This window comes from Pseudophryne corroboree, chromosome 6 (assembly GCF_028390025.1).
Source record: "Pseudophryne corroboree isolate aPseCor3 chromosome 6, aPseCor3.hap2, whole genome shotgun sequence".
In the NCBI taxonomy this organism is placed as follows: Eukaryota; Metazoa; Chordata; class Amphibia; order Anura; family Myobatrachidae; genus Pseudophryne; species Pseudophryne corroboree.
In genome coordinates, this window is record NC_086449.1 from 583817269 (window position 1) to 583840368 (window position 23100).

Sequence of the window (23100 nt, forward strand, 5' to 3'; positions counted from 1 at the left end):
GCATTAGGAGGAGGTGCAGGCCCTGACATGCCACATGGAGCATTATGGGGTTGCTCCAAGGTGTAGGTAGCTCTTAGCTTAGACATATTGTAGTAAGGAGCCATTATCATGTGGCTCCTTGCTGGTTAATCTTAGACCCAGATTGGGGTAATGGAGGTGTGAGGTGTGGTGCCTCTGGACTGGCTGAGCTGGATGGCCTTAGTGTGGCATACCTTTACATTCTATTAACACTTTTCACTTATTAATTTTTTAACACTATTTCTGTATTTTAATTGCATTTCATTTTTGTATCACTTTCTCTATAGCTTCGGCTTCTTAAATACTAATTTACTAACACTATAGTTTTTTCACTGGTATGCTATGCTGGGCTTTCTGGCTTATGCTGGTGTTTTGGGGTGCCACACCCTGCACCTAGATATAGCGCTAGGGACCCCAAATATACAGAGACGCCTTGATGCGGCTTTGGGGCGTATTCACACATTTGCGCAAATATGTGTAATGAAGATCTCTGAATTCTATTATTATGTGGAATTTATATCTGGTTACGGTTATCATTCAGGGTGCTGGGGGAAACAAATGCCTTTTTTTCTGGAATATAAATTCTCCAAAGTCCTCATACCTTTGGGATAAAGTCCAGCACTAGGGTGAAAAACTTGGTCCTGTAAGACCATGCAGTCTTTCTCAGCAGGCTATGTGAGTCTCACTGAAAAACACTATTCAAGATCTCATGTGAGATTTATCCATTCTATAATTCCAAGGGCAGTTTCTCCCATCTCTACCATAGAAGAATGTACTTCAGGCACAGTTGCTATATAGCTCAAGTACCCTAACCATACAGAAGCCATGGGGTATATTTACTAAAGTGCGGGTTTACAAAAGTAAACATGTTGCCCATAGCAACCAATCAGATTCTCTTTTAGAATAATAATAATAATAGTGATCATTTTCTTTATATAGCGCTTTTCTCCTGTAGAACTCAAAGTTGCTGTATAGACATCAGAAACATAGTACAATGTAAAAGGATTTGGTATTTCAGATAATAGAAAATCACACAGAAATAATTAAAAATAACAGAAACCTAGAGAGTACAATAAGCATAATGTAGAGTTGGGTGATAACTTCCACGGGTTGTATATACCACCTACCAGGGGCGTAACTACCGCCAGTGCAGGCAGTGCCTTGCACCGGGGCCCGACACTGTCCAGGGGCCCAAAGCATGTAATGAGTCAAGCTGACTCATTACATGCCGCTGTGTGCTGCGGGCAACCGCCGCCCGCAGCACACAGCCGCCCGTCAAGGAGAGGAGAAGAGCGCAGCGGCACGGGGGAGAAGGAGGAGGAGGGAGGTGGAGGAAGGAGGTGCAGCAGCGCTGTGTAATTGGTAGAGGCGCTACTGCTGCTGTCTCTCTGCTTCACCATAGCCTGCCCTCCGCCGCTGTGAATGCTGGGAAGCGCATCCCTGGCAAAACCTCCCTTAAAATTTTTTGTCAGATTCGGGTGTGTTTTGGATTCAGTTGGGGTTTTTTTTTTTTTAAAAACCCTCAAAAACAGCTTAAATCATAGAATTTGGGGGTAATTTTGATCCTATAGTATTATTAACCTCAATAACCATAATTTACACTCATTTTCAGTCTATTCTGAACACCTCACACCTCACAATATTATTTTTAGTCCTAAAATTTGCACCGAGGTCGCTGGATGACTAAGCTAAGCGACCCAATTGGCCGGCACAAACACCTGGCCCATCTAGGAGTGGCACTGCAGTGTCAGACAGGATGGCACTGTACTACTATATATACTGCTCACAACATTGCAGCACAGATATGGAATGGATACTTGAAGTGACACGGAGCTGCAAGATACAGCAATGGCCTACTGTACTGTTCTATACCGGTGGTCACCAAAATGCTGCACTGTACTACTATATAGTATACTGGTCACACAATAATGCAGCAGATATTGAACACTGATCAAGATACTGTCTAGAACTGAGTCTGACACGGAGCTGCAAGATACAGCAATGGCCTACTGTACTGTACTACTATTATATACTGGTGGTCCCCACAATGCAGCACACTGAGCACAGATATTTTCAGCACACTGAGCACAGATATGGAGCTTTTCAGGGAAAGAACGTAGCCACATCCTCTACGTTCAATCTCCAATGCACGAGTGAAAATGGCAGCGACGCGCGGCTCTTTATATGCAATACGAATCTCACGAGAATCCGACAGCAGGATGATGACGTTCGGCCTCGTTCGGATTAACCGAGCAAGGCGGGAAGATCCAAGGCTGCCTCGGACCCGTGTAAAATACGTGAAGTTAGGGGGGGTTCGGATCTCGACGAACCGAACCCGCTCATCTCTAGAAAAAAGGGGGACGCTGTCTGCCGTAATGTGTAAAAAGGGGGACACTGTCTGCCTTAATGTGTAAAAAGGGGATGCTGTCTGCCTTAATATGTAAAAAGGGGGACACTGTCTGCCTTAATATGTAAAAAGGGGACGCTGTCTGCCTTAATGTGTAAAAAGGGGAATCTGTCCGCCATAAGGTGTAAAAGGGGCTCTACCTGGTGTAGTGGTGCTACTGTGCGGCATAATTTGAATAATGGAGACTACTGTGCACCGTTATATGAATTGGTATTATTTTGTGGCCACACCACTTCCCCATGAAGCCACGCACCTATATTTTTTGCGCGCGCCCACGGCGCGCACTTCCCCTGTTTTGCATGTAGGGGTGGGGCTCCAATGCCGTTTCTTGCACACAGTGCTAAAATGTCTAGTACGGCACTGTTGCTAGGTATCCATTTCTCTGGCCCTGAGCAGGTCTCCCTCACCAGATCCTCTCCAGAGGTGAGGGGGTGGACTTGGATGGTAGGGGGCCAAAGCATTTTGTCGCACCCAGGCCCACCGCTCGCTAGTTCCGCCACTGCCACCTATGAAAGGTACCAGTTGAGGCAGCCATCTTGGGAGCACTGCATAAGATTACCCTGGGTGGAATAGGTTACTCCTAGAAGAGATGACCCAAAGTGGGGTGATTGCAGCATCCTAACTATCATAGTAATATCTTACCCTTACAGTCAGGTCTATTTATTTTTCCACCCATCCACAAATGTATCAAGTGAGGCACCCATATTGGGTGCACTATGAAGGTTACACTGTGGGAGACAAGTACCCACAGAATACATGGGAAAACAGACACGTGTGTGGCAGTATGATATACCTTGTATGAATAGATCTACGTGAAGTACATCCTGCCCTCAAAGGATGCACTTCAGTGGATACCCACCCATAGCATACAGTACATGGTACAGCACACAATGATGCAGTTCAGGCACAGTCTGTGGTGGAATAACATGTTGACTGATGGAGAAAGCCGTTCCATGTCAGCCTGGTCTGGTGGGGGCAGGCAGGAAGTACATACTACATAGAGAGTCCCAAAATTACCAGTGCTAAAGGTAGTCCATGGAGTCAGCATGGAGGCCCATGTTGTTGGAGGGTGGATGAGACGTCCAGTGGTCAGGTAGTCACTGCAGGGTAGAATGTGCTAGATAAATGATAAATAGTATCTGATTGGTTGCTATGGGCAACATATCAACTTTTGTATACCTACACTTTAGTAAATATACCCCCTAGTTTTGGGGGATGGCCTGTTAAAGGCATATTCACAGTTGTTCAATATCTGGACCATTTCTCATCGATAGAAGTTTTTTGGGGTACAGTTTAGGTCTTTGAAATATTCTTATATTCCACCTGACTGAAGCTAATTCAAGAAATATTACTCTAATTTAAATGTTCTCTTATTTTCATGATGACGCTCTCTCACAGGGTGGACTCCAATGAGTTAATTATGCCACCCAGGCCTGTTTCTAGACAATTTGGCCCCTGGTGCGAGATTTAAAAATGTAACCCCCCCCCCCGACATAAATTGTTTAATCTTGCGTGCCCCGTCGAGGGGCGTGGTCTTGCTAAATGGGCGTGGTGTCACTAAAATGTGGGTGACCTCACAGGAAAAGACTACCTTACACCGCAGTTTTTGACCCTGCATCAACAGACCTTGGCCACCACAAGTAAGAAAAACAATTTCACCATATATGATGTATGGTATAATATGGTGCAGGGTGCCTGCCACCATATGCCACACACAGCAATGCCAGTGATACATTATGCCCTACAGTAAAGCTTCTAATTACTTTTAAATTACCTGCTCATTGCCAAGGGTTTCACACGCTGGGTGTCATGCTCGTTGCCAGGGGTTTCATGCACTGGGTGTCATGCTCATTGCCAGGTGTTTCATGGGCTGGGTGTCTTGATCGCTGCCAGGGATTTCATGCTCTGGGATCCATGGTCATTGCCAGGGGTTTCATGCTCAGGGACAAGTGTCATGCTCGTTGACAGGGGTGTGTAATGCTAGTTGCCAGGAGTGTGTAATTCTCATTGCCAGGGGTAATGTCGTTGCCAGGGGTGTGTAGTGCTCATTGCCAGGGGTAATACCCATTACCAGGGGTGTGTCATGCTAGTTGCCAGGGGTAATACCCATTGCCAGGAATGTGTAATGCTTGTTGCTAGGGGTAATGTCATTGCCAGGGGTGTGTAATGTATAAGAGTTAATGAAAGGAGCACTATATGTGGTGAATAAATAATTATTTCAGCTCTTCTAGTGAAATTTAGGAGGAGTCCGTTTTGATGAAATAGGACTGAGCCTGTCTGTGGCTCCCAAAGCCGGCATCTTATAGGAACTCCCAGTACCATTTCATCAAAACGGACTGCTCCTAAATTTCAGTAGAAGAGCTGCAATAATTATTGTGTAATGTAATGTGTAATGTAATGCTCGTTGTTAGGGGTGTGTGCCGGCGCCAGACCCACAGCCCGCCAGCTCCAGACCCGCCACCTCTCCTGCTTCCACTCCTCCCCGCCATAGTACTCCACAGCAGGGGTGGAGTTTTGCGACATGACGCATTTGCGTCGTGATGTCACGATGTAAACGCGTCATGCCGCGAAACTTCGCCCCCCGAGTGGAGTACAATGATGGGGGGCAGACTCAGGGACAGGAAAAGTGCTGCAGCGGGCGCCCCATGCAGTTGCACGGCTCGTCCGCCGCTAGAAACGACACTGTGACCTGATGAGTTTCCTAGCAAAAGAAAATAATAGATGTACCAGCGCTGGCTGTAAAATAAATTTTTAACAATTTGGACAGTTTGTTTTGCAAAGAATAAACACAATTTATTGTATGTAATGTATGAATAGAAAAAAACAGTAATAAAATTATGTTGAAAATTCACATACAATGAATAAAAAGGTCATTTGTGTCATTATAGCCACCTCTCTTTGTTAGCTCCTAATTAGAGGTCCACTCATATATTCTTGTGGATAGTTCCAACAACTGGGCTAGGGCATTCTCCAGTTCAATACAGTCACTGTGTATGCAGTATGTCACAACTGAGGGCCTGAGCTGACGGGAGGCAGCCTCAGTTGTAGGGGCTGAGATGTACCGGAACCTGGGAGGTTGTATCAGACCCCTGGACATGTAAGTAACATGAATAATAACTGCCCGAAGGCGTGACCACGACAACTTGGATAAAAGTCAATGATGTTTATTATGACAACTCCGCAACACAGCAGCAGTAAAAGAAAACGTAAAAGTCAGCAAAGAATAAATACAGTTCCTGGGTACTACAGGATGGCAGGAGCCACAGGGCACTGGTAGTGTGAGATAGTTCTTATGATCTTCTAGATGGAAAGTCCTTACCAGGCCCGACTGTAGCAATGGAGATAACCCAGGATTGTGCCAGCTGGTGTTCCAGGAAAAGCTGGGTTGCTGAAGATAAAACAGCTGCTGTGGATACTGGCTGGAACCAGACTGTTGTTAGCACGGAGTGGATACTGGCTGGAACCAGTTAAATAACAAATGAACTTGGGAGCGATGAAATATGAACTGAAATGTAGAACTTGAGAGCGGAGAAATAATAATACCGGTGGAGAGTGGTAAAGTGTAGAAAGGACACCGGCCCTTTAAGGGAAGCTGTACTCTGCTGGAAGCTGAGCTGGAAGCAGGTAATGTTGTAGCTGGAAACAGATGAATCCACAATGGATTGGAGAGTCAGGCTACACCGCAGGTGGAATGCTGGTGCGGGTCTCTATGGTGGAAGTCTTGAGACAGGAGCTGGAACCTGGAAGACAATCACAGGAGAGAGACAAACAGGAACTAGGTTTGACAACCAAAGCACTGACGCCTTCCTTGCTCAGGCACAGTGTATTTATACCTGCAGCAAGGAAGGGATTGGCTAGGCAATTATGCAGATTATCAATACTGAGAACAGATTGGTGGAAATGATCAGCTGACAGAATCCAAGATGGCTGCGCCCATGCAGACACTTGGAGGGAAGTTTGGTTTGTAATCCATGTGGTAATGAAAACAGTAATGGCGGCGCCGGCCACCGGAGACAGGAGGCGCCAGGCTGACAGATGCACATCCAACCACGCGGACGCAGCGGAGGCCGCGGCTGACGTAATCGCCACTCAGACACTCTGCATGCAGAAGTTCAGGGACGGCGGCGGAGGCCGCGGGAGACGCCATGCCAGGTGTAATATGGCGTTTACTGTGACAGCGTCCCAGAGTGACAGGAGAGGATACAGGAATGTACACATCAGGATAACAGATGGAATCCGGTCCTGGAGCGCTGAGCCAGCCTTAGGAGGCATCTGATGGGTAAGAAATGGCGTCCAGATACCCGGATCGTGACACAGTATATTTTACCGGATGTTGGTATGCAATGATCCCTTGTAGATGACTCAGCCTAGGATTGTTCCATAGGCAGCTGAAGAAAACCAGATGAACTGCTGCAGTGTTGGTCCAATGGTGGAGCAAGTGTCCAAACGTTGCCAGTATAGGTAACAGGAGTCCAGAGGGATGATGGAGAGTGGAATAAGATTCAGACAAAGAGAGTGGAATTGGCTTAACGCATTTCGCTGTTTTTTAAACATCCAGTTTCCTCAGGAAGGTTGCGCACTTGAACACTTCCTTGTATATTTGATATTTTTTAGCAAAAGGTCTAAATACGTAATCAATTATTGTTATATTGTCATCAAGTATTATGTCACTTGTAAGTAAGAAATTATTTAGCATTGTATCTGAAGATGGTGTTAGCCTATGAGCTACATTCCCTAAAAATGACCAGGAGCTGGTTCCTCAGGAACCCTGTCTGGCAATTGCTGTCGTACATGTGGGCAGGCAGACCACGCATATACAGCAGCACTGCAGTGTTTTGTTATAGAAGGAAAGTGACCAAAAATGCTATCCCGTAACAGTAACGAGCTCTTTTCGGAGCCACTGTCCTTGTATGCGATTTTTGATATGTTCCCGTAAATATTAAAGTCTTATTGCCACAAACAGGTTCAGATCAATGCAATCATATTTGTATTAGTGTCAATAAGTCTATTGAATTATAATCATCATGCTAAAAAAAAATCACTTTAGAGACAATAAAAAAAAAGAAGAAGGACATAAAGTCCTGATACAGTGGCAGGATCGGAGTCTGTGACACCCGGTGCATCTAATAGACTCTTTGAGTCCACCTGGCCTAGCATGAAGGGGGTGTGGCCTTGTGGGATGTCCCCATTTACCTCTATCCAGGGTCATGGACACATAGGAAGACCCCTCAACTGATTACATCACTCCGGGAAATGCCCAGCAGAGATGCTGGGCTGCCCCCTCCGCCTGCACTGCCTGCTCCTCCGCAGTGCCAGGAGCTGGGCGCTGTACAAGAATGTCACAGTGCAGCACCCGGCTACAATTCACTGAGGTGCCACTCCCTGGAAAGGTGACACCTGGGTTTAGTTCACACCCCCTGCCCCTCCCTAGTGATGCCTCTGGCCTGATACATTCTTCCAGGACCTTTTCATTGCAAGTGTATTTGATTCCTCAGAGAACAATGCTCTGTGTGCTATAATAGAGGATAGTTAAAATGATGTAAGGAAGCAAAATCCGATTATTAGCTAATGGAACATGTTTTTCTCCAAAATACAGGGCATTTGATGGGAACAAGTAATCCTTCGTACAAGAAATTGGAATCAGAAGCTGAAAAGAAATGAAAATAAATAATATATCATTGGGTTAGCTGTGTAGCCCACAATATTAATACTTCTTCTATACACAAACAGTTTTAAGCACCTTTGATAATCATATTTCACACCACGCTTATTTATCCTGCAAACTCCCACTGCCCACAACGCCTCCTGTACCTTGCTGTGCTCTTCCTCTCGTTCACTTTCCCTTCTTCTCCACCTCATTAAAGAGAAATAATGCCCCTGAAACTCAGGCCAGGGAGATAATGAATAAAAACAAAGACAAGAAATCATTACTAGCAAAAGATCCGTTTTGTTAAATGAAATAAACAAGAAGTTAATTATTTGGACATAGGGTAATTAAAGTGGGTGAGGGCTAATTGGCCCCAGCGCCTGGACTGCTGACAAGCTCCTCTGTGATTTCTTTCTTCCTCACCACCAGGCAGGGAATGGCTGTAGCAATGCGAGGTCCCAACACAAGTGCTCTAATAGCCGTTTGTCACTGGTGGTGTGTGGTTAGTGATTGGTTTTGCTGAAACACTACACATTTCCCTTACGCTAGAATCAATATGTCTACTAGATCATGAAGTGTCGGAGCAAGCAGAGGGCAATAACACTGTGGTGAATGATAGATAACATACTATGGTCGCAGCTAGTAAGCAGCAGCTCTACAGTAACGTATCTCTGCATTTGCCACAGTGCATTCTCCTAAAAATCACCAGCCCACGGTCTTGTCAAATCTCATTTTCCAGGAAGCTTCCGCATTCAGGCGCATTTATTCATTTCCTGCTGTCCTATGAAATAGGCTGTTTTACTGGTACATTATCATGGTTGCCAACATTTTAAATTTCATTCCCAAATAGACTCTGTAGCTAGGCAGATGCACAAAAGCACATACTAACTGTGATGTTCAGGCAGAACTGATGCACTACAATCCCAATGTGATATGTTCACATAAGACAGGCCTCTCTACTGTACAATAATTAGATTCCGAAAAGGAGCATTATTACCTTGCAGTGGGTATGTGGAGGTGTCCCAGTCATTATTAGGATAGCCACAGAGCCATGTACTGTATCTGCAAGATAGCTCGCCTCCCTCTTCATGAGGGCTGACCAATGACGTGGCTGCACTGGGTTGGGGTGCCTGCTGATGTCACTGCTGCAGGCACTCTGCTGATCCCAGAAATTATATGCAGGGTCTCCACTGCACGGGTATGCGGAGCTATGTCCCTACGTTGTGCTTGGTCCCTCTGCGCAGTGGGTGGTCCAAGAAGTAGGCAATGATGCTATTGTTAGAGAGAATTGAATTTAATATAGAGATAAAGTACATTTGGTGAGCATTGATGAATAACACTTAAAAGGACAAACCATCAAAAAGCTGTGACTGTGGAAATTAGGTATATGGGGCAATTACGAGAGCTTACATAGGCCAAATACACATACTCTTTTCATATATATGCATTCAACTTCACCATATGATGATCACCCTGCTGCCTCCTTACACAATCACTACAAACGGCATAAGACAGGGAGCAGTGAGTCCTTTGATTAACAATACAGTATGTTTAAATGAGAAACACATTCATAAAATGTTATAGAAAAGCCCCATTGAAATTGGTGTGCCTTATCATAATGAATCGCTTTTCCTCCACACATGCTGCGGCAAAGGGATTCTCAGCAAACTAAACCAGAGTCCTCTCTCTGCAGAGGATCAGGCTGACAACAGAACATTTCCACCAGCCATGTTGTTTTTCTACTAATACAGGGGGTAAAGGGCAGTAATTGGCAATCAGCAGAATGACCCTGGAAGGATGTTTGACATTTCTGTTCAAAACAATGTTTCAAATATTTCAAAGTATATAGCAATCTATCAAACCTTGATCTAGGCCACAGCACTTCCAGCAACAGGATTGGTGAGGTGAATGAAGAAGTTTATGCCTCAATAGGAAGGTTATTCCCAGTTTAACACATGAGCAATTCATTAAAAATGCTCATGGTTTTGAAGCGTTGATCCAGAATTTATTCAAATCAATAGAATACTCAGCGATATAACTGGGATGACCGGATTCTAGGATTTGATTAATATCTCGGCAGAATCCCAAGGGATTTTTTTTTTATCAGACTTGAATTTAGCTGTTTTCTATGGGATTTGATCAACTAAATAAAAAACCTGATATCCCTGCAATTCCAGTATACAGGATAAATAGAGTCTGATTGTGGGTTGCAACATGAACCCAGTGCATTTTGTGGTGGAAAGATGCGCCATTAAACAAATTGATGCATTGCGCATGTGCACAACTTACATCTGCACTTACAGTTGCACATATACTGTATTTGCAGTCCATTCAGCTCTCCGAGCTGATTCAGGAGTATTAATGTGTGAGTGCAGTATACTGATGGGTTGCAGAGGCAAGTTAAACATCTTTGTGTTACAGAGATACATACGCTGAAAGCAAAGCTGCCATGTTAGATTTCGTGAAGGGTGCCCAACAACACCATGTGGGTATGGGTGCACTCCTTCATTTTGTACCTGCCCGAACCTCTTAGTGCCCCTGGCTCCAAGATTTGAGGTTTGCATCTACATAAACCTAGGGCAAGTTTTGGTATTGAAGATTATGATTGTCACAACTTTGCTCTAGGCTCATCTAGATATAGATTTAATGTTGCACTTACAGTAAGATACGTGCAACTGAAAATACAGTCATTAAGCACAAGTATGCAGACATACAGTATCTCCGCTCTTATACAAAGCGCCTTACATTCAACATCAACTGACCGTTTTATGAATATCTCCCCCTTTGTGAAGGGAACTGGTTTGTTTTTTTATCACCCTGAAAACATTTAGCAGATGCAGCCAAGCATTAGCAAGAATATATTGCATTCCGTAATAGCAAAACTATGGTAGGGCATGCTGGGACCTGTAGTTTCACAACAGCTGGAGTTGTTGTTTTTACAACAACTGGTTGACCTAGGCAACAATATTGCATTACAGGTGTGGTATGTTACAGATGATTGATCTTGTATTTATAATAAAGGTGATTTTCTGTAATTTTGTAAAGAAAATCTTGACTGTATTAAAAAAAAAAAATTCAAAGAAGACAAATAAAAAGTTTTATTATCCCTAATCATAGCAACTAAACTCGGAGATGATCTGTAAAGATGTTTTTCTTAGCCACTATTGTAACAGTGTCAGTAAGGCGAAAAGAGAGATCTCACCCAAGAGTTGGCAACCAGATGGTGTCTCCAGTATCCCTCTTCCAACACAAAATATCCACAACACTCTTCTCCCATGACACAATGACCCCTGTGTTAGACAATCTAAGGGGATGTAGTCACGTTGCCGGCGGTCGGGATCCCAGCATTCAGGAAACTGATGCTGGAATCCTGAATGCTAGAAATGCCGACAGTCGGAATGCTGACTTACAGGGACTATTCCCACTCGTGGGTGTCCACGAAATCCATAGAGTTATATAGAACCTGTGGCGAACGCAGCGAGCCACTGAGCCTGCAGCATGGCGAGCACAGCGAGCCCACTAGGGGCTTTGTTGCACTGGCACCCCACCACCATTCTGAATGCCGGGATACCATACCCAACCCAATCTAGGCAGTTGACCATGATTTTGGAGTGAACCACAACACTATTGTATGACAGTATTCAGCCCTGGAGATATTTGGTGCAGAGCTGGGAGTAGGACAACAACTTAAAATTGCAGGGACTTTACTAAGCCACTATAGAGCAGCTGTGCTAGTGAACAAGTGGGATGCCCAAGGAGTGGCTTTTAAAACCAACTCTGTTAGATCCCTATGTAAGAGATACAAGGTCTATATTAAAACGCCATACCCATTAAATCCTACCCCTTGTGCTACTTAGCACTGGAATGACTGTTTTAAATAGATGGCAGTCAAGAAAAAGTGCCAGGCTCCTCCTAACCACCCTTGGTTTGGGGCACAAAGAACAAAACAACCAATGACAGCAGCTCTTACATTACATACCTCCCAACTGTCCCTATTTCATTGGGACAGTCCCATTTTTCGCTGTTGTGAAACTACTCATCCCAGCACAACATGCAGGGGTGTATCTAGGGGTCCGAGCACCCCTGTCGGAGTAAAGGATTGGTGCACCCCCCATATTTGAAATAGTACCCACAATTCAAATGACACCACACAGTAATGCCCATTGCTCACATTACACTGCTCAGTACTGTCCATTATTCATGTTGGGCCACACAATAGTGTCCCTTGTACACGTTATGCCACACACTTGAGCCCCCTTACACACTGTGTGTGCGTTCCAGCTCCTGCCGGGATGTCGTCATTTCCGGTCATTTCCAGTACATGCTGCGCCTAGAGTGCTCGCTTAGCGCAGATGTAGCCACGATGAGCGTGGCTACATCTGTATGAGACATTACAGCTGTATTACTTTATCCCTTTTGTGACTTCAATGGGACTTTACATCTGCTGCCTCCTGTCTAGATATGCCATCAGCATTGTCTCCCAGGCTGGCGGAGAAGCCACGCAGTATGCCTAGGGGTAGAAAAAACTTCATGTCACAGTACACCAGGGTGTACAACAACAACAACAGGGTGTCCAGATAGGACAGATAGTCCGCTGAGAATTGTCAGTATGGCTAAATCAATCCCTTCATTGCTTGCACACAGTGAATTCACATGTTACAACAATTCATCTTTGATAGTTTAACCCCTGATTGTGTCATATTATACCAAAGCATATGATATTATTGCTATTAGTAGAGGTTAATGATTAATATACATTAATTTTATAAAATAATCTTTAAATACAGGTCACGTTACTTGGGCACCCAGCACAAGCGGGTACTGAAATACTGTATGTGAATTTATCTCCCCCATCTCTTTTCCACACTATGCGTACTAGGCCGGTTTTAGGGATCATGCTTGTTTGTCTTCTCTGCTATTTAGTGTTATCTCTGCCACCCAGCAGAAATCACAGAGCTGGTGTTGTGGTGTGCTGGATTGTAGGCTGATAATTCCGGCACCCTCCTGTTTTCACACTGCTACCACTTGCACTTCCTTTTAAAAATACTAGTATTGCAGTATTAGCATTTATTACAAATAATTAAAGGGAGAGAAATTAGTTTATGCAGAAACCTCTGTAGATAAGTGGCACTGAGCAGTGTCATTATATATACATAGCTACAGTGTATTAACTGGGTACACACTATATGATATATTAGGCGATGTTGCGATCCGCAACGGATCACAAAGACCATCATACTGTGTGTACCCTCAAATCCACCCAATTTGTTTGATCATTTGGGTAGTCACATTGTCACATTTGCTGTTCTGTACACAGTGGAACAATTTAGTGTAGTATGTAAGGCAATGTGATATATAGTTACATCACATCACCGTGACACTAAGTTGCGTCTTTTAGATATACAGTGCACCCGGAAAGTATTCACAGCGCTTCACTTTTTCCACATTTTGTTATGTTACAGCCTTATTCCAAACTGGAATAGATTCATTTTTTCCCCTCCAAATTCTAAACACAATACCCCACAATGACAAGGTGAAAAAAGTTTTTGTTGAGATTTTTACAAATTTATAAAAAATATAAAACGAAGAAATCACATGTACATAAATATTCACAGCCTCTGCTCAATACTTTGTTGTTCGCAATTACAGCCTCAAGTCTTTTTGAATATGATGCCACAAGCTTGGCACACCTATCTTTGGCTTGTTTCGCTCATTCCTCTTTGCAGCACCTCTCAAGCTCCATCAGGTTGGATGGGAAGCGTCAGTACACAGCCATTTTCAGATCTCTCCAGAGATGTTCAATCGGATTCAAATCTGGGCTCTTGCTGGTCCACTCGAGGACATTCACAAAGTTGTTCTGAAGCCACTCCTTTGATATCTTGGCTGTGTGCTTAGGGTCTTTGTCCTGCTCAAAGATGAACCGTCGCCCCAGTCTGAGGTCAAGAGCACTCTGTAGCAGGTTTTCATCCAGGATGTCTCTGTACATTGCTGCATTCATTTTTCCTTATATCCTGACTAGTCTCCCAGTTCCTGCCACTGAAAGACAACCCCACAGCATGATGCTGCCACCACCATGCTTCACTGTTGGGATGGTATTGGCCTGGTGATGAACAGTGCCTGGTTTCCTCCAAATATGATGCCTAGCATTCACGCCAAAGAGTTCATTCTTTGTCTCATCGTACCAGAGAATTTTGTGTTTCATGATCTGAGAGTCCTTCAGGTGCATTTTGGCAAACTCCAGGTGGGCCACCATGTGCTTTTTACTAGGGAGTGGCTTCCGTCTGGCCACTCTACCATACAGGCCTGATTGGTGGATTGCTGCAGAGATGGTTGTCCTTCTGGAAGGTTCTCCTCTCTCCACAGAGGAATGCTGTAGCTCTGACAGAGTGACCATTGGGTTCTTGGTCACTTCCCTGACTATGGCCATTCTCCCCCAATCGCTCAGTTTAGACAGCCGGCCAGCTCTAGGAAGAGTCCTGGTGTTTCTGAACTTCTTCCATTTAGAGATGATGGAGGCCACTGTGCTCATTGGGACCTTCGAAGCAGCAGATATTTTTCTGTACCCTTCCCCCAGATTTGTGCCTCGAGACAATCCTGTCTCGGAGGTCTACAGACAATTCCTTTGGCGTCATGCTTGGTTTGTGCTCAGACAGGCACTGTCAAGGTTGGAACCTTATATTGACAGGTGTGTTCCTTTCCAAATCATGTCCAATCAACTGAATTTACCACAGGTGGACTCCAATTAAGGTGGACTCCAATTAAGCTGTAGGAACATATCAAGGATGATCAGTGGAAACAGGATGCACCTGAGCTTAATTTTGAGCTTCATGGCAAAGGCTGTAAATACTTATGTACATGTGATTTCTTTGTTTTTAATTTTTAATAAATTTTACAAAAATTACAAAAAAAGTTTTTTTTTTCCACATTGTCATTATGGGGTATTGTGTGTAGAATTTGGAGAGAAAAATGAATTTATTTACATTCTGGATGCTCTGTATATTGGGAATCATACAAAACTGTCCTTTCAGATACTATTGTCACCCTCAGATATATAGCTTTTTGTGTCACATTTAAGTGCGCAATTGGTATTTAACTCCTGAATTTAAGGTATTAACAGAACATAAAACTATGAATGTGGCATATCCAGTAGTTTGGCAACTCTTCTATTTGATTCATTATAACATTTTTGGAGGCTTCTAAAGCCTTAAATGAATCCACGGGTAGATTATTGACACACTGAATGAATACTCTAACCCTTATAAACCTCTCAGCATGCTAACCTATTAGGCCAGCCTACTAGCACCCTGTGCTAGAAAGTTTAGAGCCCCCTACCCAATCCAGCTAGATCCACAATTTAAAAAAGGAAAAAAAAAACAACAACACATTGACTCCCACAGGAAAAACCCACACATTGGCACACACAGGAGAAACCCACACATTGGCCTCTGCAGGAAATAAATAAACACACACACACACACACACACACACACACACACACACACACACACACACACACATTGACCCTCATAGTAAAAAAACACAAATTTGCCCCTGCAGGAAAAAAATAAAAAGTCTAAGTCAGACACATCCCGCGATATCTGGCTGGGAAGAGCAATTAACAGGCTCGGATGGGGACCACTACTTTGAAGTTGGATATCTCCGGTTCCCCAAGGCTGGTTTTCAAAAATCTGGTACCCCTGTATAAAGGGGACCCTCAGTTATCAGCCCTTATACTCCTGGAGCCCTTGGGTAACTGCCCATTGAGCCCATATGAAAATATTGGTATCTGGCTGAGTTACCTACTGTATCACAGCACACAGTCTCCGCATCGCTATTTATATGTCTGGTCCAGGCTGTGTGTGAGCCATCCGGGAGGTGAGCTAAGCGCTGCCTTTGCCAGCCATTAGTTAGTTTGTTTGCTCCGGAGAGACAGAGGCTTGCAGTTGCCACCAGGCTTGCCAGTCATTGGTCACTGTGCCCACTATGGATTGGAGCACCCATTCAGCAAGTCCACGGGAATGCCCCTCTAAACCAACCCTGTCTACTCTTAACAACCATGGGTTTATTCTAAGCAACTGGCCGAGTGCATGAAAATAAACCTAATTCCCTGTTACAAAGCAAGGAAAGTTACAAAAAGATATGTAACTATTTTTAGCATTGAAGGTTTTATTTTTGTGTAACAATAATAAATAAGAAACAAAAGTGATGGGTGACTGTTCAAGACAAACCAAGACCTGCAAGAGTCAGGAACATTTCTGAACAGTTTTGAAATCGGTCGGCTATGCAGCAAAAGCTGAACTCCATATCATGACTTAGAACGATAATGCCCGATTTCAGCCCAGTTCGGGCACTCGGGATGATATATTGGGTGAAATCGGGCATTTTCGTTGTGCTTTACACTCCATCCGATGCGCGTTCCTGTGAGCATCGGATCGGATCACCCTAGAGCCGAAATATCACAAGTGCTGCACTCGTGATATGTCGGATCCCGCAGGAATGGCTGGAACAGTAAAAGATACATCGTATGCACAGGGACAGCATCCGATGTATCTTTTACTATCCTGCCGCCCGGGAGGCTGCCGGGAGGTTGAAAGGAAATCCTAGACAACATGACGGACCGTCATGTTGTATAAGTGTATGGGGCCCTTTAGTACCTGCAGACAAGGTTTAGCCGACACTGGAGTATTCTGCAGGCCCACAGTACAGTGGTGCTTACACAAAAATCATCTGCATGAAAGAGTTGTCACTGTTTGAAGTATACAAATCAGTCTTGTTCCCAAAAGTGTCTGGTTTATCTAATTGCTGTGGATTGATGAAATACATTTTTACCCACAACGATAAAAGATAATTTTGGAAGAAAAAAAATAGCCGACACATTTGAAGAAAATAACACCTCAACAACCATTAAACATGAGGGTGGATTATTGTGCTTTGAGGTAGCATGACAGCCAGTGGTACAGGAAATATTGTCTTAGTAGAAGAAAGAATGGATTAAACTAAAGATCAACAAATCCTAGACGCTAATGCCCCAGAGTCATTGAAGAAATTGCAGCTGGAAAGAGGTTGAAAATTTAAGCAAGAGATAAATAATTAAAAAAAAGACTCGAAATTTACTGTGAAATACTTACAGGAATGAAACAATATGTTATGGAATGGCTTTCACAGTCTCTGATCTTGAATATGGCTGTGGAGACTAAAAGCGTTCAGTGCACATAAGAAGACCTCATACTGTAACAGTATGCCTGATTCAGAGGTGCACAAAGTTCATACTTGCAGTCTCTACCGGAACGGCTGGGAGGCTACCAAAAATCAGGTGAAGGTCTCGGCCTCCCCGGGAAAATGGGCAAGTCTCGCGGAGCTGCATGCTCCCTGCAACCAAGCCGCGTAGTTACCAAATAAAGTGGGCAGACTAAATGGCCAGTGATGCGATTTGCACTGAATTGCATTATCGTAGTCATGTGTGTGTGTCCCCCCCCCATCCCCTCTGTAGAATGGCAGTAATCTCGGCATTTGGGGGTATGGCTATGATGCCCGCTCCCTGTCCCCTATGCAAAGCCACACCCCATCGCATCACCTGTTGCCTCAGAGGGGGCAGCCAAAAAGTTGGCAACTATGACGTAGTTGTATGAGCAGCTATGATTTCATTATGCAGTAGATTTGAAAAAATGCTAATGACTCAGACGCTCTCTGTCAGGTCTGTAACTGTGTCTGTTCCCGGAGGGGGCACTAGTGGGTCAGTGGTGGTGCGGTGAAGGAAATGAGGAGGCTGTAGAAGATTCCTGCTCATGTGCGCAATGATATTTATTTAGCACACAGAGATATGAACAGTCACTGAAGCACAATACAATACTGATGGTTCGAGCAAAGAAGCTGACGTAGGTATAACAACAGTCACAAGTGATCTGTAAAGCAGTGAAATTAATGACAGTGATGACCGGCCTGGAAGCCGATGACAACAGGATCAAATATGTAGATGATAGTAATGCAACTGATGACAGTGAACACAGGCAATAGTAACTCCGGAGATTGGTCTGGAAACCAACAGCAACAGATTCACACAGTCTGTATATATGCATAAGTCCACAAAGCCAAGCAAGACCAAAGCAGGAGACAGTTTGTAATTTGCAAGCTGGTTGTTTTAAGTGCTAGATGGAATATCACAGTGCTGAACGCAGATAAACAACACACAGGTGAGAATGGTAAGTAGCACCTGGATAGAGTCTCTTACTGCATGCAGAGGTGGACGCTGACTGTGGAAGGAGTTTGTAGCAGAGCAGGATGGCTGGAGCCTGTAGTTCCATGGAGACACTGGAGCAAGGAAATCACTGGAGACAGGAGACTGGAGCCAGAAGACGCTGTACACTGGATGTGACGCACTGTTCAAGGCGATGAAACTGAGCCGATGTTCTGGATTTATACCCCTTGGTCAGCAGGCATTGGATGCTTGAATCATGTGTGCAGACACAGCACAGGATTGGGTGTTACAGGTCTGCTGACCGCAAGTGTCATGCTGCACAGATGGTGGGTACACACTAGATGGACTTCAGGGGTACACGATGACAATGGGCACCGCGCCCGCGGACAGAGCATTCATGCAGCCGCAAACTGGGGGCGTGACCTCCGGAGGACAGCACACCAGCGCGCTGGTGAGATGCCACTGAACGCCGATTCCTGACAGTACCCCCCCTTTATGGGTGGGCACCGGACACACACGAGGCTTGGAAGGAAAAAGTCTATGAAAAGCTTGGACTAACCATGGAGCATGTACATTTTTGGAGCCGCTGGAAAAGCTTTCTGGAAACGGTTAAGAATCAAAGGTCTGAGGAGAGAAATATAAAATGAGTTTGGGATTTTTAAATAAGGAAGTAACTTCAACTTGTATGCCACTGGATTGATGACTCGTTCAACAGGAAACGTACCAATGAATCGTGGAACAAACTTCATAGAGGGAACTCTGAGATGGAGGTTATGGGTGGATAACCAGACTTTATCACCTGGCTTTAAACTTGGAACTGCTCGCCTTTTCCGATCTGCAAAGACTTTGTACTGGTTAGATGTGTTTTGGAGAGAAAGAGGAATCTTTTTCCAAATCTGAGAGAACTGCTGAAGAACTGAAGAAGCATCGGGTACATCAACAACAGGAAGATCTTGAGAATCCGGAACTCACCCCTGAAGAAAATGTAGCGAATTATGCATATTTGTATTGAGGGGGGGGGGGGGGCGCACAAAATGGTGTGATTACCATAAAACTGCATCACTGAGACCCATCCCCTTCCTCACAGACCATGGATTACCAGTACTATTTTCCCCGGTAGAGGAGGGGTGTATACTCTTCTGGGGCTGTGGAGGATTACCCCAAAATTCAGGCGTCTCCCGCAGGTTCCGGGAGAGTAGGCAAGTATGGTGTTAAAATGTGTTAAAAAAAAAAAATCTCATATTAAAGTTCATACATGTATTGTTAACTTCTTTCTATTTACAGATATAGTGAAAAATGTCATTTAGCCAGGGGTGCACAAATGTTTGCATACACCTATATATACCTGTTAGCGTCCATAACTAATCGATCTTCCTCTCTTCTCGTTTTCAAATAATGTGACATTAGTAGTTATTATCTAGTAATCACCAATATTATTGTAAACTACAGAAAACATGTTTTTCATAGATGGGAGAGGGCACTATCTCCCCCAAACTGGCACCTACACACTTGAGCACCCTCATTTGACACAATGGTGGTCATTCCGAGTTGTTCGCTCGTTGCCGATTTTCGCTATGCTGCAATTTGTTGCAAAATGCGCATGCGCAAGGCACGCAAGGGCGCATGCGCTTAGTTATTTAACTAAAAACTTAGTAGATTTGCTGTGGATCCTGCGGCGCTTTTCAGTCGCACTGCTGATCGATGAGTGATTGACAGGAAAGGGGCGTTTCTGGGTGGTAACTGAGCGTTTTCCGGGAGTGTGCTAAAAAATGCAGGCGTGTCAGGGAAAAACGCGGGAGTGTCTGGAGAAACGGGGGAGTGGCTGGCCGAACGCAGGGCGTGATTATGACGTCAAACCAGGAACTAAACGGACTGAGCTGATCGCAATCTGTGAGTAGGTCTGGAGCTACTCAGAAACTGCAAGGAATTATTTATTAGCAGTTCTGCTAATCTTTCGTTCGCTATTCTGCTATGCTAAAATACACTCCCAGGGGGCGGCGGCCTAGCGTGTGCAATGCTGCTAAAAGCAGATAGCGATCGAACAACTCGGAATGAGGGCCAATGTGCCTCCATTTCAGAAGCTGGTCAGCACTTTATCTCTCTCCACTTTATCTGTTTCCAAGCTTTGATAAATCTCCCCCGCAAAATATTACTTTTTTCCACAGATGGGGTTTCTATTGCCCAGATCTCTCCCATCCTGGATCCATAATTTGATGTAGTAAGGTTGCTTGTTTTCAAAATGGTACGATTTGTTGAGTTACTAAATTAATCTTACACATTGTATACGTTTCATTCAGAGTAGCAAACGATAGCAAAAACAAAAACAAGGGTTATGATTTGCAAGTGTAGATTTCTTTAGGGAAATCTATGTGTAGCATCATGATGTTTTTTCTGTTTTGGAAAGTTAGAATGATGGCAGAAAGAATCGCAAACTATTTCATGGCAGTTGTTTTTGAAAGAAATACATATTTTAGTTCACTTTCTCGTAATCTTGTTTGCTGTCTCAAAAGCAAAAATCAGATTACAGTAATTATAATTTCTGAAAATGAAAAGTCTTATGAAAGAAACAATGTGTAATGTGTGTGGTTACTGCTTAAACAAATTACTGATAACGATAATGCACCGTGACCAGTCAGAAAAAGTGCAGAATTGTCTCAGAAAGGGTGGTTAAATGAAAAAATGGAGCTCAAAGTTTATGGGTGTGCGCTAGGAGGGGGATTTCTAGGCAACTGGGGCCCCACTAAGTACGTTCCTGGTGGAGTTCTCATTGTCCTACTATACGTAGGGGGTTATTCAGAGTTGTTAGCAAACCAAAAAAGTTAGCAATTGGGCAAAACCATGTTCCACTGAAGGTGGGGCAGCAGAGAGAGTTAGATTTGGGTGGGTTATATTGTTTCTGTTCATAGTAAATACTGGCTGCTTTATTTTTACACTGCAATTTAGATTTCAGTTTGAACACACCCCACCCAAATCTAATCTCTCTGCACATGTTACATCTGCCCCACCTGCAGTGCAACATGGTATTGTCCATTAGTGTGCTTTTTTAGTGTCACTACACAGCAGTCCAGGGATGGACTGGGGCCACAAATTGGCCCTGGCTTTTGTGAACGTGCACACGGCAGAGGGGGCGCATGAGCACGGTGCATGGAGGCGTGCCACAAGTCAGGGGGGCATGGACTCATGGCACGCCCCCATTTTTATTGAATTGTATACTACGGGCGGAAGGCGGGGGCGCGCAGACATGGTTCATGGGGGCGTGCCGCAAGTGAGGGGGTGTGGACTCGCAGCACGCCCCCATATTTCTAACAAGCAGACACTTCAGGTGGTGGGGCGGACAAACAGAGAGATGGGAACTGAGCTGCGTGTGGCCTTCCTGGCTCTCTGTGTGACTGGCCTGGCCCACCAGCCCATCGGCCCTTCTGACATTTGGGTGTACCTGGGTCCCACTGGTTTCTGACAGTTCTGAGCTGATGGCACTGCTACACATCTTCCAATTTCAAAGGGAAGTAATTATGATGTCTTTCATCTGATGCACTTAGTTTCCTTGGCCGACCACTGAGTCTACAGTCTTCAACATTGCCCGTTTCTTTGTGCTTTTTCAAAAGAGCTTGAACTGCGCATCTTGAAACCACAGTATGCTTTGGAATCTTGTTTCTTTTTGCTGTGCTCAGTCTTGCCATAGTGTTTGATCTGTGATATGACACGGGTCTTCCACAACCTCATCTTTGTAGCAGAGTTTTGCTGTTCCTCACCCAGTTTTAAGCCTCCTACACAGCTGTTTCTGCTTCAGTTAATGACTGTGTTTCAACCTACTGTACTTATGAAAATGACGATCATTATCACCTAGGGAAAAAAGATACCACCACACAAAAAGCGCACAAATTCTTCTGTATATATATCGACAGGAACTGTGTCTTTTTCTTTCAAGAGTCACATGAATCCGTAGTCCTCAATACCTGTTTGGTATGATTGGTTAATCATACACCTGACTATAATCCTACAAAATCCCTGACTTAGTGCAAGTGTGTCTAGAAGAATTGATGCTGTTTTGAAGGCAAAGGGTGGTAACACCAAATATTGATTTGATTTAGATTTCTCTTCTGTTCATTCACTTTGCATTTTGTTAAATAATAAAAATAAACTATTAACACTTCTATTTTTTTAAAGCATTCTTACTTTGCCGCATTTTTTCCACACCTGCCTAAAACTTTTGCACAGCATTGTATGTGTGCAGTAGCTGCTCAAGGTTAGATGCACATCGTTTTGGTAGCTGTTCTGCGTGACTCTGCCTGGCATCACTCTATAAAGTATACTTCAGCTACCGCTGCCCACCCTCCTCTTGTGGTCTCAAACCATTTTCTCTTTCAGCCCAGCTCTGCCAGCATCTGTCTGCAGTCCTGGTCCCTCACACAGCCTTACTCCAGCATGCCTTTCTAGACAGCGTGTCCTTGCAACATGGTCCTGGGCTAAGAGGCACAGTCCTCAAAACAGTGTAAAACCCGCAATCAGCTTGGCGGAACCCGCTGCTCTGGGTTCCCGCTGGGTCCTTCTGCCTCTCCTGTATTTCCCTACGGCACAATCTGGTGTCACATGTTTGATATCACGATTCCAAAATTACAGTGTACATTATTTCCTGTGTTTATTAGGGTGATCCAGTACTAACAAAGCACATATCCAATGCAGACAAGGAATCAGTAAATCCTAAAACATTCTGCCCTCAGCATGGTTGTGTTTACCTCCATCGTCAGACATCAGTGTTTTACTGTTTGAGGCACACTCATCATTATAAGAAGCAAGCTGTTAGGGACAGTCCTGAGCGAGAACACTTTATTT

The 23100-nt window shown here is 44.3% G+C and overlaps 1 protein-coding gene across 7 annotated transcripts in view; it reads left to right on the plus strand.

Moving 5' to 3' along the window:
• The window catches only part of UNC5A (unc-5 netrin receptor A), a 526593-nt gene that overhangs the window by 189444 nt on the left and 314049 nt on the right, over positions 1–23100 (plus strand). For 2 of the 7 annotated variants that reach the window (XM_063927924.1, XM_063927925.1), the window contains exon 2: positions 8022–8107. The exons of the other annotated variants lie outside the window; for them this stretch is intronic. In XM_063927924.1, the coding sequence (XP_063783994.1) occupies positions 8083–8107 (25 nt within the window). In that variant the 5' untranslated portion in view covers positions 8022–8082. The remainder of the gene's footprint in view (positions 1–8021; positions 8108–23100) is intronic. 7 annotated transcript variants of the gene reach the window in all.